This window comes from Dysidea avara, chromosome 1, assembly GCF_963678975.1.
Source record: "Dysidea avara chromosome 1, odDysAvar1.4, whole genome shotgun sequence".
Classification (NCBI taxonomy): Eukaryota; Metazoa; Porifera; class Demospongiae; order Dictyoceratida; family Dysideidae; genus Dysidea; species Dysidea avara.
The window spans coordinates 5,160,009-5,177,676 of NC_089272.1; the positions used below are offsets into that span (position 1 = coordinate 5,160,009).

Genomic DNA, 17,668 nt, shown 5'->3' on the forward strand with positions numbered 1-17,668 from the left:
GTAAGACTCTAACATTAGAACTCTCCACATTCTTGGCCTTCATTGGATAGCTACATCTTTTCCTCATAACAGGTGAAACCTTGAATTTACTGACAACTGACATTTTCAACACCAAATTGTTAGAAGCCATTGTACATAACAGTGTATGATATATATACTACACCTGTAGTAGAGATCAAAAGTGCCATGCCACTGCATACTGTTGAATATAACAGATATACCACGCTTTGTGGCTACGCTTACCATATATGGTGTAACATCACACATTCAGTGAAATCCTTATCTAAACGGTAAACAAGTCTCTAATAACAAGTGCCTAAATCAACCAACAATGATTCACCTGAGCTGCTGAGTGTATAGTCTATGAAGTCTTGTCTCCTTTGTGAATAACTTGCTAATCATGAGCATAGCTAAAGACTCTGCAACATCTGATCCATCAATGATTTCTATTAATTTTGATCTCCAACAGGTACTGTCTCACTATAAATTACTACGTATCTATAATCGTTTCATCTACTGGGAATATGACTAGAGTGCACCCTCTCAAGAGTCATGCGCAAATATTTCCGTTATATCTCTCGTAATCATGTTATAACCATGTAACAGCCTGAGGCAAATCAACAATTGTTTCTTTAAGAAATTATGCTAAATAATTCACCCAGAGAAGGGCGGATACATTTCATATTTCAAAATTGTGATGTTGAGCGCTGTTTTTTGCATATTCCACAAATTCCATTGTATTGCTTTTCTTTGGTCTATAGTAAAAAACGAGTGGACAACCAAAGTTTCCACATTTTGTGATATGATCTTGGAGTTATTGCACTAGACATTTGGAATAAACTCGGTTTGTACAGCAAAAATATGGCAAATAAATTACAGGCGCTTACTTAATTCACAACTGAAACAAACTACAAAGACAGGGTTTAACTCAATATGCTCACCATGAACTGACATATTAAGATATAGTACTTTTCTTGTACGTCTCCATGGGGATAAAGAAGAAGGCCATTTCAGCAATTAAATGACGACGATAAACTTTATTTCTAATGCATCGTAAATAAGCACCCATAACTCACATACCGTACACTGTACGAATGCGAAACTTACTCCAAATAAAATGGAGAATCTGATGGTGAAATGGCCAGTTTTCGCTCAGCGGGTCGCAACTGTTCTATTCATAGTGTGCCCAGAAATGATAAACAAAGCAACTTTTCTTGTTGTTTCATTGAGCTGAGGCAACTGTGCACAATGCATGTTGTATTTTAATTAGAACGGTTTTTGAAAAACCAAATTGTAAAGCTTACTTGAAACTCGATTCTACTATCCAGTAAACCCCATCCAACTCCACTGTTAGTATTGCGGCTAGAGGCTCACATGAAATACCAAGCAGAACCACTGCATGCAGTCATTTTACATACCATATAGCTGGTAATTTTCGAAAGGTTTTTATTTTCGGATATTTCGAAGAGGACCTTCTCTTCGAAAATAAATTCCCACGTCCGGTCGTTTTTTGAAAATAAATTCCCACAAGTGAAAGCAACCATCCAACTTTCGGCGATTCGTTCGTGTATTCTTCGAGTTTTAGCTCAGTATTGCTGATGATAATGGGTCAACTGTATCATTACTGTACCAATAACCAGAAAACAGGTTCCAGAATGGGAATTGATGCCGTCTGCTCTAGAATCTATGGTATATGATCGACCATGATCGTACCAGTGAATTCACTCCACCCGAGACTCCCTCAGTCTTCTCTCCAGTGCACAGGAATGGGGATTATTCCATCAGTAAGTCAGTTTTCGGCAAACATTCACGCATCTTCATAATTTGTGAAATGGATTTCCGTTTATTTGAAATCCATCCGGACTTCGAAATATGTACTCTTCGAAATTAAAATCTTTCGAAATTCAGATTTTGCTTCTTATGCGAAAATTTCTGTTTCGAAAATAACCCGCTATACGGTAGTGCTTAAACGTGTCTGCCCTCCTCTGAAAAAAAAAAGAAGAATACTAAGAGAAGATCCAACGAACCAGGAGCTTATTGTGGCACTTATGAGCTCCTGATTGAACGGAAGATGAACAATAAAAGATAAGATAAAAGATGAACAATAACACTACTCTGCTGGATAACTAGCGACATTGTTAACAACTCGACAATTCCATGAAACTACTATCACTTCAACATTTAAATACCTGCACAGAATGGATACCATAGAAATAACCTTACATCATATATATAATCAGAGCTTACAAGATGAGCGGAAAAAAACAGAAACACAGGTACAGTTGTAATTTTCAGATGGTCTTTGTAGCTGTCACTAGCTAGAGACACATCACCAATCAATGTGTATTGTGTATGTAAACTTGTGAAGGAGTACCAAATGGGTGCTAGCCTGGTGTTACAGAGAGCACGGTACTGGCTGACCAATGGATACTGAGTTAGCACAAGTAATATCACTACATTACACAAACCATATTAAGTTTCTCTGCCAATGCTGATTGGTAAGATTCCAAGACAGAGTACAGTAGTACAGTAGTTACATTAGAACTCTCCACTCAGTGGCTACTGTAGCCACTGTCAGTCATCTTTCCTCATTACACAAGTGAAGTACTTGATAACTGACATTTTGGTCACCAAATGTTACATTTTTGTCACCAAATTGTTAGAAGCCATTGTGGTAATTTAATTACCATTGCATAAACAATAGTGTAAGATAAACCGGCAGTTACCATATGGCCTGAGGTAAATTAATGATTGATTCCTTAAGAATTTTCTAATTGTAATACACAATAGTGCATTGTATATTAATTTTCACATTTGCTTCATTCATATATGTAATGTGCCGAGCAATGCTAAGCATAACCCTTCAAAGATGGAATTAATTTTGAATATGAAATAATGCGTAAGTGTGTAGTGGATGTGTACTGTAAGCAGAGGCGTCAGGCTTCCATTACTGCACAACGGGATATTCTTATACATGGCATTTAATTGATACAAGTGTCCATTTAAAAATCACATGATCTATTGTATATCACTAGATTCAGTAGGGCGCAAGGATTCTAACTTATGGCGCTTAGTTTCATAGTGTTAAGTTTGGTGAAGATATGCTTTGATTAGTGAACCAATGCACAGCCATGGTAGGCATTTGATGCAGAAGGCTCTTTTCTAAGTGGTGTGATGAATGGTGTTTTACTCAAATTCTTCAATGCTTGGTGCCATTTTATTGGGAAATTCATGGTAAGTAACGTGGTGGCTGTGGGATCTGTTGTTAATACCTGAGAAATTATTTGAGTTTGTATAGAGGCATGCGTCAAAGCCTAAATATTTAGGTTTACGGTTGTCAAACGGATAAAGAAAGGAGGACAAAGCAACATTTATTTTGTTTCTCTGGCATGCAATGAGCTGAGGAAATTGTGCACAGTGTGTGGGATGTATCAATATCAACTTAACCAGAATGGTTTTTAGAAAATCCAAGCCTAACTGGTTAGTCTATTACAGATGCTATTGTACTTTACTTATGCCACCTTTGAATAGTAGCCACATCAATAGTTGACACTAGGCCAATAAGTAGCTCCAGCATTTGACCAAATAAATATCATACATCAGCTGACATTCTAGCCTGTATCCAGCATAACGTGTATGTACAAATATAATATGAACTGATTCAAGCACGTAATTAGTTACCGTAACGATCTAGCTATTGTTGTGGGCTTAACAATTACAGCAACATTGCTCCAACTCCTAAAAGGTTCTGTGCTATATACATAACAGCAGCTCATCTTAAATGCCACCTACTGTATGTAATTGTATGTGATCTTAACACATACGTACATAACTAATGTCATCATTTACACATATCATACAACTTTGGTTATGATAAATGTAATGTACATGCATGCTACCATCCAAGCAGTTGACTTAGCTACAAGTTTTACTGGACAAACAATTGTACAACATCCACCAAGACACCTTCATCACTAAAACCTTGGTCAGTACAGATCCTAACTTCCACATCATCTTGTAAACCTGAGGAAAACTTGCGTAAGAACCACGGCATTGCAACATTAGTACAGCAATTGTTATTGGCACTGCTGCAGCCAACAGCATCCCACAGTGGATTGTTAGTAAAGTAAGTTACAAAGTTTAAGGTAACTCCAGGCTCGCAGTAATAGTGATCTTGGACAAATGGTTGCGCAGGGTCACCTAACGTTGATGCACATGGACAGTTTGACACTCCTTCACTTTCATAACCTACGGCGTACGTCCAGACATGTTTACGATTGCTACCAACTGTTATGGACACCCCTTCACAATATGGACCATTGATACTTTTTCTCTGAACAATTCGCTGTGCAAAAGCATCTGTACTGCCTTTCTGGTAGCCTCTAACTTTACCACATATTTTATGATAGCTTGATCCATTGACAGTAAAACTGGTAGAATAACATCCATCACTATCGCTTGGAGAACGGCACACATCAATGGCTGGATGAGGAGGAATATCAGGAGTAGTGATCTTAGTCCATCCAGTAGGACAGTCATCTCCCCTGCTGGTATCAAGGTCAGCTATCCTCATCCAACCTCCCTTGTGTCCACCACACTCCAGTTCCATATCACAGTAGACTTGGTGTACACCAGTAGAAGTTTGGATCCAGTAGTGAGTAGACACTCCTCTGCTGGCCTTGTTGATCTGGTAGATGTCATCACAAGATTTGCCGGGGTTGGATTCCAGCATTCCCAGACTGCTACAGAAACTGGAGCACACCTTCTCCTGGGACACTGCAGTGTGACAGTAGGAGAGACACCACACAATGAACAATACAGCACTACTCTGCTGGATAACTACCGACATTGTTAACAACTTGATAATTTGATACAACTACTAACACTTCAACATTTAAATACCTGTACAGACTGAATGATACCATAGAAACGGTCTTACATCATTGATGTACCATGACTAGTCATATGATGTAAGCTTGGAACATAAATAAACACATATGCGCCATAGGAGTTTTTTAGAGACTTATTTGATCTGCACACAGTTATCAAGTTACCCAACACCTCATACTCATGACTGCTGATTGCATGGCCAATTCTGAAACACAGTTTGACCTAAGTAATCAAACTTTCGAATACCTGTACCTGAACAATGACTGTTCTATTAGAGTATTTCATATACAGTGAATTAGAGTAAGTACTAAGTTCTATTAGAGTATTCTTTAGTATATTTAAGCCAAACATAGACAAGCACTTAAAACAGCCACATAATGACGAGCACTTGTACAGTAGCGGACAAAAAAAAGTTCCCGTTCCGTTTGCGTTTCGTTCAGCGTTTAAACGCTTAGAAGAAAACGGTAACAAAACACTAACAAAACGCTTGCAGGGTGCTAAAACGCTAGGGAAAAAGCTTGAGGAACGCTAAGTATAATACTAGCAAAGAGAAGTTAAACTTGTAAAACTACAGCAAAATTCAGTAAGTGGCGAGTATCATTATGATTATTGTTATTAATCAGCTAGTCTAAACTCCATTGCAAACGCATGGTGAGACTTGCGCACAAATACAGTATAATTGTTGTTGCTTACCCATGTGTGTCTATTTCTTTTTATCCAGCTAGATTCGATAACCATTTCTTACTTGGTCACCATCAAGGCGCCACCACAGCTGACTGGCTGAGGCCATGGCTAGCTACTGACATCGACGAATACGATAAAAGCCGCCATTAAAGCCTTTATATTTTGTGTATAAATACTTGTTATTTGTATATAGTTCCTCTTGCGTAGCTCAGCTCGATATCATAAACACTTCGTTACTCAGCTGCAATACCGTGTAAACCCCCCACCCAGCTGCCATTCCATTTAACACACCCTCATGTAACTTCGTGGTTAGAACGCATGTACTTCCCATCAACAGTCCAGGTTAGTTTTATATTAAGTGTACAGCAGCTGCGAAGTGTTTAGATGGCCTAGACTGAGCAATAACTATATGGCGACAAAATTCGCTTGGCACGATAAAAGTGCGAAGAAATAGCTTGCTAATAAAACATGGAATACAACATAATATATTTTGTTATATGCTTGTACACTGTAAGCATGTTGGATTTCTAGCATCATCAATGGCCTTAGCTTCTGTAGAGCCGCTTTTCCCTGCATGTCCAGTCTTCGGCAGTCCCGAGGGTAGTCTCCACTGGAATGAGCTAGTCTCGAAGAGTCCGATGTATGTGAAGGCACATGAAATAGTCAGACATTACTGCTTACCTGGTAGCGAAATGATTTACTTGGTAGCAAAACGCTTACAAAACGAAAATGGTTAGATAGCATTTAAACGCTAAACGGAACAGAATGCAAACGGAACGGGAACTTTTTTTGTCCGCTACTGTACTTTAGTTACTTAAGTACTTTCAAATGTATTTAGTTCAGAATAGTTTCATAAAACATGAATTAACGTATCAGCATATTATATGGGTATATAGGTGGGATTGGGTTTTGTGTCGTACTGAAATCGTCACACAATGTTAAAATAATCACGGAAGACTAAACGTGCTTTTGTTGAAGTGTTAAAAAATCGAAGCTCGCATTGCTTCCTTTTCACAAGTTGGACTTGGATCTGGCACAGCGCTGGGAAATGGCAGTGATTGATAATAATGTTGAGAAGGGTTAGCAATAGCCAGTCACAGCAATGTAAAGAACACGTGTGTCGAAGAAGCTACTTGCGTGGATTTATATATACAATGGGAGCGACTTGTCACAAGTTGTACCTCCAGTGGCGCCACGGTTTCGAATATGGATACACCCACATTACACGTAGCACAAAATAATGTTTCTACAAGGAAGCTTACCCATTTAGGTCTTAGTAAAGTCCATCCATAAGACGAAAACAGTCTAAAAACACTCTAGAAACAAATGAGCACTAAACAGAATTTTCCGTGATATTTCCATACTTCTCCATTCATCGTAACAAATGTACGTGTAATGGTAGATTGTACCTCCCATAATCGAATTCCTTTAGGCATACCTATAAAATGAATAGAATGGTTAACCACATGTTGGCCTGGGTGACTGGTCGCCCACTGCAGGCTATCGGCCTGAATATTCTTGGAGGGAGCATTGCAAATCAGTGATCGAAAGTGAGATTTTTGATGCTTGAGGTCTTTTCTGCTAGCAGGTCTCTTAGTGGATTTTAAAGACCTCACTATCCTCCAAAGATCAAAGCATATTATGCATACCATTTTCTAAGTTCTATTTGAGTATTCTTTAATGAAGTAAAACACAGACAAGCACTTAAATAATGACGAGCACTTGTACTTTAGTTACCATAAGTACTTTCAAATGTATTTAAATCAGTCCATGTCTGGAGTAAGTGAACAGTTTCATAAAACATGAATTTGTATATGCATGTATATCTGTGGTGTAAGAATAGTGTAGTTTGACAGGTTACATTAAGTAGACAATTTCAGTGTATGCAACACACCACAGGTTGGGAATTTGACCGTCTATACATATTTGAGGTATGTAGGTCAATGATGCTTTGTCTTTTTTGCTGATGCTAAATATTTGTATGCATTCTCTGTAGTATAGTTCTTGTAGTTTGTTGTTAACAGCTTCTGCTAGTACTGCATAGAAACAAGGGAATGTCATCAAGGCTAATTAGAAAAATAACAGTCAGCACATAACTGGTTTTACTCTTAGATGTTAAGGTTATCCTAGAGACATGAACATGAAGGGATAGTCCAGTTTCCTTGAAGGATACGTGATATCACTTTACACCTTGGCCGTTATGTTAATCAGTGGTAACCTAATTATTCAAATGGCTTCTTAAAATTACCAATGTCTATTTTTGGTGCTGTAAATCTTGTGAAAATGTCAGTGGCTCAAGCTGACTGTGTTTAGTGTAGAAAGGTGTTAAGTCAAGATTAAATGGCACCTCCATCAAACACAAAGAAGCACAGACATTTACTTTTCTTTTATCAGCCACAGGTACGTAATTGTTTTTGAAAATCTTACTTTGTACTGCTGTAGGCCTCGAAGCTTTACTCTCTGGATAACTGTGATCTCATATTGCTGTAGGAATATAACGTTAAACACTAGCATGAGAGATGGCGCTCAAATACTCATGTACCACCTGACATAAAACAACAGCTATGGACTACATCGTTAACCTGAAGGACACGTGTTGCCATATCTCAGCAAAGTGAAAGTGCCACAACACAAACGAAGACAATACTACACCACTTCAGGAGCAAATCTTAACTGTAAGGATTCATGAACGCCTTTTCAGATAAAGTCAACTCCTATCATTATAAATGCTAATCGCCTTATAATTATGTCCAAGAGCCCATAATGCCACAAGGCGCACTCGCGACATTATGGACTCCTGATACTGTATGTATGATTACACAGAATACCGGATAAAAATCTCTAAGACATTTCAGGGGAATACCCAAGTCTCGCATACATGTATCAGCAGCGTTTTATTCATAACACACTACCATTACTGGTAGTTGACTTTAACCCCCTGATCCATGTTGACCATTGACCCTTCCTGACCAGTTAATTTGACCATCAATCTTAACCTAACTCAACTCCTTGACTTATTCTTCCTGGCTCGCTGATTTTGCCCATTAACCTACTTGATCTATCTTGATCAATGAAAGTTACTATACTTTAACATTTCAGTGCACAGTACACAATATAGTACCTTGACATCTTTTGAAGGCACAAAGTGCCACTGGATTGATCTCTTGAGGCTGAGTGTGTTGACTCCACGGGGAATATAAATGCTCTTTGTTATATCACAGATATCCTGATTACAAAGACATACATGACAACTATCACTAACAGAAATATATACACATAAAATAAAGTAGTACTATAGTGGTAATTCCTAATTTTACATGTACATAACCTACCATGTTTAGTGGACACAGTGCAACCTCAGTTAAGGACATAATAGACCCCTCTATATTACAGCATCTAAAATTCTGGGATCTATCATGTCCCCTATGGAGAGGTTCCACTATATAGCAATGTACCACTCTGTGTGGGCAGTTCAAAGGCACCGCCAGTGCCATAATTTGCATATGGAGACCACAGTGAGTGCATTATAACTTATAATACACCGACCACAGTGCAATATACAGGTATTGCACTGGCTGCAGTTTTGTGCAGCATTGCACAAGTGCTGGCAGCCGAGACCGCTACGACACCTCACCTAATAGGTGGAAAGACACCTCACAGATCACCTGAATTCTTTTATAACCTGACATGTAAAAGTTGATAGTGGGCCACATTACCAATACGTATAATGTTTACCAAGCAGCTTGTATTCCTCATGTTACAGAACACATTCTCTTAAACTGTAATACAGCAAGTCACACAATGATGTGCTTCCACTGAGAGTACGGTATATCACACATAGTTCAGTAGGTGCTGACAGTAGCCATAAGTATCTACATTTACTTCAAATAGTCAATTGTAATTCCTAAGGTTTGCCCTCTTTAGTGTTGCACCGATATGAGATTTTGCTGACATTCTGATAAACGATATTGAATAATATTTTCAAGCTGATAAATGTAGCCGATCCAATATAGTACAGCATGTCTATTTTGTAACAATTTTTATTAGAAATTTGACTGTGAAGGACCAATTTAGCTTGTTTATAGTGGGAGTATATTGCTACAACAACAGTTGACAGTACACCGAAGCAGTATATAACAATGTTGTAATGGGTGCATCCATTCACTGGACTGGACTACTGGACTCACATAAAATTTGCTCAAACACATTTTTCAACCACAAACACCTTTTTCAACCACAAACAACTTTTTCAACCACTAAAAGTGATTTCATAGAGTAGTACACCACACTTGAAGCTAGGGCTCTACTCTCCATGTTTTGTCTTGCATAAAAAAGAGCTAAGTGTAGTCTATGTTTTTTTAAATTAGGTGTTGCAGTGCAAGTGCTGAAGGTCTGTAAGATATATGGACCTACAGCCTGTTTAAAGATGTTATATTTAGTATGTTTGAAAATGGTGCTATAATATAGTTTTGGAGGTCTATAATTTTGGTTTGAACCCTGTTATACTCACTGTATTTTTTTGTAACCTTACCTTCCTGTTTGAAAGTGTATGCATTAGGAAGCAATTCTTTAACACTGCATACTCGTTGCTATTTACAAACATTATAAACCAAAGAGCTGGCAAAGCTAGAGTGAATTCACAGACTACAGGCAGTTAATGGTGTAAAACGGATATTATATGGTGGCTATTTTACAAAAGAAGGCTAAATAGATAAGACGGCAGTGTTAACAGTGCACAGTGCTTGAAACATTGCTAGCAGTAGGCAAAGTTATGATAAAGAACTGTACCAAGGTTTTAGTGTAGTTTTTGTGATCAATGTACATGTTTTATGTCTCGTGGTGATTGGTGTCAGTTTCTAAGACACTCATTTTAGCTAAGTCTGGCGATAAAAGGCAAGAAAACAAAACAAAAAAAACAACTTGAGTCCAGTAGTCCAGTCCAGTGAATGGATACACCCATGTTGTAATGTAGGAATTTTTAAGGCAACTCAATGTGTTTGTAAATATCAATTGGTGTACATGAGCATATATCTGTATCTGCTACTTTTTTCATCTTGGTGCCGATTCTATATCGGTATACAAAAAAACACAGCCGATATATGTGACCGGATTTGACAAAACCAGGCTTCCACACACACCCAGATTTATGGCTTTAAAGGTTTATACCTCACTGTAGGAGTACGCTATCAGTTTCAAATTTAGTTCTGTTATTATATAATGCAATGAATGCATTGTGTGAAAATTTTATGTCAATAGCATACTGCATTGTAAAGTTACAAGCAATTAAAGTCAAAGAATTGGATGTGTGTGGAAGCCTGGTTTTGTCAAATCCGGTCACACATGGTTTTTCCGATTATCGGTGCAACATTAGCCCTCTTAGCTGGTTAGGTGTTCCATGTCAGAAATATGGTATAGAGATATTGAATTTCACGTGAAATTTTTAAAAAGTTACACAATCATTGGCCATTGCTAAAATGAAAATCTAACTATAAATTACAAGTTCCTGCTCTTGAATTCTTTCCCTTTGCAATTGATTAATTTCACCCTGCTTAAAATACAATTTGCTGCTTGTGCAATAGAATTCACATTGTATCCCGCACCATGCTGTACCCAGCTTAGCAGGTAGTGTGAACTGGGTGTTACACGTGTCTATTATACATGTCAATATAATGGAGGATATGCACAACTTTATGACCGAAAACATTCTAATAAAAATGTTATGTTTTCATAAGTCACGAGGGTGAACAAATGTATTGTAGTATGCATAGAAAGTGCGAATCGCAAAAAGTAGACCAGTTATGAGAGCAATACATTCCTTTACATGTATAACAGAGTAACTGGAAGGAGGAGCCTCATCTGTAGTTTATGTGGCGAGTTCGAGCTGCATACTCTACCCGTACTTTCACGATAGTCGTTCACCGTCAAAAATTCTGGGCACGCTGCTAATCTCATTATATTGACCATTTTTTCATAGTGTGCATATCCTCTACTATTATTATACTCAATATCAGAAAATGATATTATCTATAAAATGCCCACCTCCAGTGGTCTCTGGATACCATCATAGATACTGCCCATTATTCCTGGACCAAGCTCCACTGACAGAGGCTTGCCTGTCCTCAATACTGGATCACCAATTGTAACACCAGCTAGATGTGAGTAGTACATGTAACAATTATACAATGGTGGATAGAACTAACATGTTATACTGTACATACAGTTGAAACTAGTTCTGCATAAATAGGATACATAAGTATAAGGGGCCAATATTTTAGGCTTAATTATGCCTGGGCCTACAGTCACTATATGGAGGTGAATATCAGGTGATGAGATCATAAAGTGCACCTCAGCTATATTGGTAACTACTTGAGGTGGCCTTATTAAAGAGGTGGGCAATTCAGCCTGGGTGGCTACACAGTCTAAATGCAGAGCTGTGTCCAATCCTTAACCCTGGTGTATGTTTAATGCTGTAAATACACTGTACATACACACCACACACACACTTACAAGTCTCCTCATACACCTGAATTGTGGCCAGGTCACCTTCTAACCTAATGATCTCACCGACCAGCTCACTGTGTCCTACACGAACCTGCAAAATTAAACCAGTCAAACTTCATAACTTATGATTCTAAATACAACAAAATTGAGAATCGAAAGGGTTTTAACAAATACTAGACAGAAACGGTCACTTTCAAGCAGCCAACCAAACAAACTTGCGCATGCACACACACACACAAGTGTCAAGCTATTTTCCTTTTGTGTAGGGGGGTGAGGGAATAAAGGGTCTAGTGGATCTCCAAAGGTAATTATAACGGTGTATGCACTTATGGATGCAAAGTTAAAGGACATAATGTTTTCACTACTTGCACTTTACTGGTTTTGCTGTTGATCAACACTCTAAATCATATGCAAACTGCCAATGGAGATCCACAAGACCCTCTTTTCCAATACAACACCAACATGCATACATTCACTCACCAGTTCGTACATAGCTGCCCCACTCATTTTCTCAGCAGTAACCACTATAAAAGTGATGTATGTAAGGCATCACAAAATAATTCTTAATAACGCACACCAGGCATAATTTTAATCTACGAGTGTTTTAAGTTCTAAAGCAAACCAAAAATCTAATCTAAACATCAAAGACATACTACCTTGCAATAAATCTGAGATTGCTTAACAATGTTCGAAGCGGTAAGCACAAATAATTCCGTTTCACTTACCGGGACCTGACACACCGTACACAAAGCCATACTGGCTCTCCTTTTCAACGTCCTGTACTCGCGGTAGAGCTGTGAAATCCATACTGACTACTTTCTGCGTGGATACTGTTATGTAATCACGTGATTAATATATGCATACGGGTCGTTAGGATCACGTGACTGTATACACATTTAGGCGTTGCAGTACATTGTGCTTTTCGTAGGCCATGCAAAGCGAATATTCGAACACGGCACGAGCATGCTAGTACACAGTACTGAGGTCTGCACCGAAATCTGCACGTGATTTCTCCATGTCACAGCTCGTCACAATCAAGGTCATAAAGTATATCTTAATCCGATAATGGAGAGAGTTTTATGAACGAGCACAATGGAGGGTCAGGTTGTTTTAGCTTTATGTGGATTTGGTCGTGCTGGACAGTTTCATTTTAAAGGAATTCGATTAAACAATCGCTGCCGCCTGAAGTACGTTGTGGAGGTTGAAGTTGAGAAGGCTGAAAAGATCATTTTATCCTCCAACATAAGTAATGTGGTGGTGATTAATGGAAAGGATTTTCACGTGGCTTTAGCAGACCCCGAAGTGCAGGCGGTAATCGTTGCTACCCCAACTTTTACACATGAAGGTTACGTCACTCAAGCACTGCAGGCAGGCAAGGCAGTATTATGTGAAAAACCCATAGCTGAGAACGTTGAGAAAGTAGCTTTCTGCTATAGTGAAGCAGAGAGGGCTGGTAAACCATTGATTTGTGCATTTAACAGAAGATTTGACCCCAGTATGGCACGGATACAAACCAAAGTAGCAAACGGGGATATCGGCAAAGTGCATATACTCAAGACAACTAGTCGTGACTACCCACCTCCAACTCTTGACTACCTGAAGATATCTGGTGGAATGTTTCAGGACACAGGAATACATGACCTTGATATGGTGTGCTGGATGATAGGCGAGGAGCCGACAACTGTTCACACTATGGCACACGCACATCAGCAAGCAGTCGGTGACATCCCTGATGTTGACACCTTGGTGATTACTATGAAGTTCCCTAGTGGAGTGATTGCCATAATTGATATCAGTCGCCATTCTACCTATGGATATGATCAACGGATTGAGGTATATGCCGGACCTTGTCAATGAAGAGGTTGTATTTATTATGTACTTAAGATTTATCTGTTCATTGCCAATTCATCAATCATGCTAAAATCAGCTATAGTATATAGAAGTTGAGCTGAATTTTGAAAAACAGCTAAACATGAAAAGTAGATTTTTTCTTAAGAGAATTACCATTTCAGCCAACCAGTAAAGGTGACAGTAAAGATGTTGGCAACAGACATGTGTGGTTTGGCTCCATAGTAACTTTAGGAGAAGGTTGAAATAGTTACTATACTTTTATGGCTTCCCCATAGGGAATGTATGGTGAAAATTTAGATTGACCGTAAATATTTGTCAGGTATTTGAACGAAAAAAAATGAGCTAGTGCTACAAATGAGCAAAGTTTCAAGATGGTGTATAATTACATCCATGAGTTAATAAATGTTTTTGAGGATTCAGCTTAAAAGTGTAAAAATGTACATATATTTAAGGGTCTAAATTATTTAGTTTTCATTGCAGTTTGGTTGTCCAACATTTATTGATTGCTTGTTTCCTGTTGCTCACCCTACATACCACTTTGTCCTTCCACATTAGTGATTGGTTATGTGAACAACTCTGTTCCTAGAGTTAGACAAAGACTGAATTTGTTGGGCCTATTACAGTGCTCTGTACTATACATACATAATTAATTTGAAATTCACTTCTGTTTTTCACATAATTGAGATGTACGGATAACTGAGGTTTGAGGATCCACTGTATTGCAATTTAGAAATACGAAAAATTGCTTGTTTCCGCCTGTAGGCAGAGATGGGGGTAATGCGTTATGTAATACAATGTGTTACATAATATTTGCAAGTTTCAAGTAATATAATACGTTACTTAGTGAAATGCAGTAATGTAACTTAAGTTACTTTTGGGAACTATTGACTCATTACTAGTAATGAACAAAGTAATAATATTATGTAATGAGCAAGGCAACAGGTAGCGATAAGAAAGATGTAACGAGTAATACTATGAGTAACGGTGAACTAGTAATGCATTACATATGGTTTTTATACTGCTATTTACTATCCATGAAACTACTCAGTGATCCATTACTTCAATCCATTAGCTTTCACCTATTAAAAGACGCTGTCCATTGAACTGATGCGTACCATGTGACTACATAGACTATTGCTATTAATGCCCACTGTCTGTGAAAACATGCGCATATATTGAAGTGTTAATTTATTTTATTTATTAAATATTAAAGTAACTTAGTACAAATTCATAACACTGTGAAGTTATTCAGTACGTAACTTTAATATTTACACTAATGGCTAACATTTCACAAGCATCTTTATATTTAATATTATTAAGTCACATTTTATTTTAAGTAATATGTATATTTCATTGTGTAGAAAGTATTATGTAATATGTGATATATTACTTTGAAAAAGTAATCCCTGTAGGCAACTAGTCTGGCTTGACCTGTAGATCAACTTATATGTGGAGCTACTTATACCAACCCTGCATGGTGTATGTATTAGCCAGACAATAACTACCATATACATGTAGTCCAGTGTAAGAGTAATGCATAGCCAGTTGCATTACATAAATCAGAAGTTTCAGTAGAGTGTATAACTCTGTAGTACATTTATTCACCTTGTGAGGTGTACACAGACGACATCTGTAAGTATTATTTATTTTAACTACAGTACAGTAGTTTGACCATACTACATTCAGCCTAAATGTTTGGAATTGCGTCGAGAGGTTACAGTGTATAGATATCAGCTGTTATTAAGCTTGTCTTGCCCATACAGGTGTTTGGTTCAGCTGGTATGCTGCAATGCTCCAACCCTGCCACTGACAATGTGTTAATCATGAAGGAATCAGCCATGTCAACCTCTCCAGCTCCTGACTCTTGTGTAGAACGTTATCAGCAATCTTACATGCTGGGACTAAACCACCTTGTTGATGTAGTCTTAGACCCCAAGAAGACTCTAACGGTGACAAAGAGAGACACACTGAGAGCTACTCAATTAGCTGAGGCTTGTCAATTGTCCTACAGTACTGGACAAGTTGTTCCATTCAAGTACAAAGAATACTAATAGATGTTAGCAAGAGTTTATAATTAATGTGTAGCCCTACACGTTATAAACTCTTGATGTTAGCAATGATATATAATTTTTAATTTGCAATTTTATTTACGTAGTTGTATTTAGCAAATGTTGAAGAGAGACTGGCCTGAAATGCAGTACATGTTTAATTATTGACACAGCTATTGTGATAATTCTTTTTGGGGGGCATGAAAAGAGCGTAGTTGTGGTCTGTGTCGTAGAAAAATTAGTTGAGAGTGTATTGCAGTGCTTTTTAGCTTTATATGCATTGCGTATATACCATATACAAAAAATGATGAGCAAAAGAAGGATCGACAACCTATAATACTGGAAAACTACACGGTGTCTAAATAAATAGCTGACTAGTCAATAGAACCATGCAAGTATTTAAGCTAAAGTATAGTATCTTCATTTGCTGGTTTATTTTTAATGACATACATAGCTATTTAGGCAACCAAGGTAGTGGTTTTAGGATTAAAAGGTTGAGATATTCCAATAGATCCAGCAGTGATGAATATCTTATCACTTGCTTGATATACTTACTATAGCTATACTATAATAGGCAGTCATCTGTACACGCCATACAGTTACCTTTTGTTATATGATGCATGTGCATCCTATAGACTATATGTGATCCAGGCTAGTCTTATAGCCTTGCCAGATCATCCAACCATGCATGCCTTTTATTGAATTTACTTGAAACTTCCCACATGTTAGTGCTCACTGCTATGCAACGGCTTCAAGCTGGAAAGTTGCTACCTTATATAGTTTACTGTGTTAAGTTGTGCCAATTGGAAAGGCTATAAGACTGCATGGTATTGTCAGACTGGCTGCATGTGTCCACATATCAAACTGTGTACCAGAAAGGGATATGTGTGTTGTGCATGCTTGTGATATAAACCTTAATGTGATAGCTGGATGATTACCTTAATGTGGAATTGTTTAGTCTTTATGACAGAAAAAATGTGAGTCAGTGTTGAATGGGTGTATAGCTGTTTTGTCAGTATTACTTTGACATCTCAATTATTTCTCTCAAATTGCTTCCTGATTCAATTTTGTCATAGTTATATATTTTCAAAACATTTTCCGAGATAGACCCCCATCAACCTTCCCTTCCACCAATTTTCTACACAAAACCCTCTCCTGTTTGGACAATTGTGCATGACGATAAAGTTATAATAGTATGTAACATTGTCCCTCCGGCTGGCTCTCAGCATGCAGGTTTGATTTTAGTTGTATATAGTGTAGCTATAAAATGCAGTTTAGCCATTGTAGTTGTCTGTATGCATATAAAGTAATCTAATCATCTATATAGAGGTTTCAATGTAGCTACTATTCCTAGTTCATCAGTATAGATCCATGACCAAACTCACTGCACAGCATGTCAGAACTTAGGCCATACCGATATCATGTTTCACAGATTCTTTGCCCTCTAGTAGTGACCCGGCAGGTCGCAAAATAAATAAAAATGTAAACTATATGATCATTGAGTATCTCGATCTTGACAGGTCAGTGCAAAAGCTATAGTCCTAAAGTGCTGGAGCTCCATTTCCTTTCACTGGTGGTATAAACCATCATATATACAAAGCTGAAAATTGTAGTTCTGTCATACCTATACTATCTATGGTTCTGTACTGAATGGTTCTTCAACATGGGGCGTTAATCTAGTGGTGCTTACAGTC

General features: G+C 37.9%; 2 protein-coding genes across 2 annotated transcripts in view; one reads left to right on the forward strand and one right to left on the reverse strand.

Annotated features, from left to right (window-relative positions):
• LOC136254021 (V-type proton ATPase catalytic subunit A-like) overlaps positions 1 to 12,960 on the reverse strand; it is a 39,106-nt gene extending 26,146 nt beyond the window's left edge. The window contains exons 1-5 of the mRNA XM_066046662.1: positions 12,801 to 12,960; positions 12,556 to 12,599; positions 12,082 to 12,166; positions 11,614 to 11,723; positions 8,696 to 8,800 (exon numbers count right to left, since the gene is read on the reverse strand). Coding sequence (XP_065902734.1) covers positions 8,696 to 8,800; positions 11,614 to 11,723; positions 12,082 to 12,166; positions 12,556 to 12,599; positions 12,801 to 12,882 — 426 coding nt within the window. The 5' untranslated portion in view covers positions 12,883 to 12,960. The remainder of the gene's footprint in view (positions 1 to 8,695; positions 8,801 to 11,613; positions 11,724 to 12,081; positions 12,167 to 12,555; positions 12,600 to 12,800) is intronic.
• On the forward strand, positions 12,952 to 16,276 carry LOC136254028 (uncharacterized oxidoreductase YrbE-like). The gene is made up of 2 exons (XM_066046676.1): positions 12,952 to 13,908; positions 15,690 to 16,276. Exons 1-2 carry the CDS (start codon positions 13,168 to 13,170, stop codon positions 15,975 to 15,977), a joined length of 1,029 nt encoding a protein of 342 aa, XP_065902748.1. The 5' UTR covers positions 12,952 to 13,167; the 3' UTR covers positions 15,978 to 16,276.
• The last annotated feature ends 1,392 nt before the right edge of the window (positions 16,277 to 17,668 follow it).

Coding starts and splice junctions, on each gene's coding strand:
- LOC136254028 (XM_066046676.1), top strand. CDS start 13,168: ATGGAGGGTCAGGTTGTTTTAGCTTTATGTGGATTTGGTCGTGCTGGA. Junction 13,909..15,689: donor GATATGATCAACGGATTGAG/GTATATGCCGGA, acceptor TTGCCCATACAG/GTGTTTGGTTCAGCTGGTAT.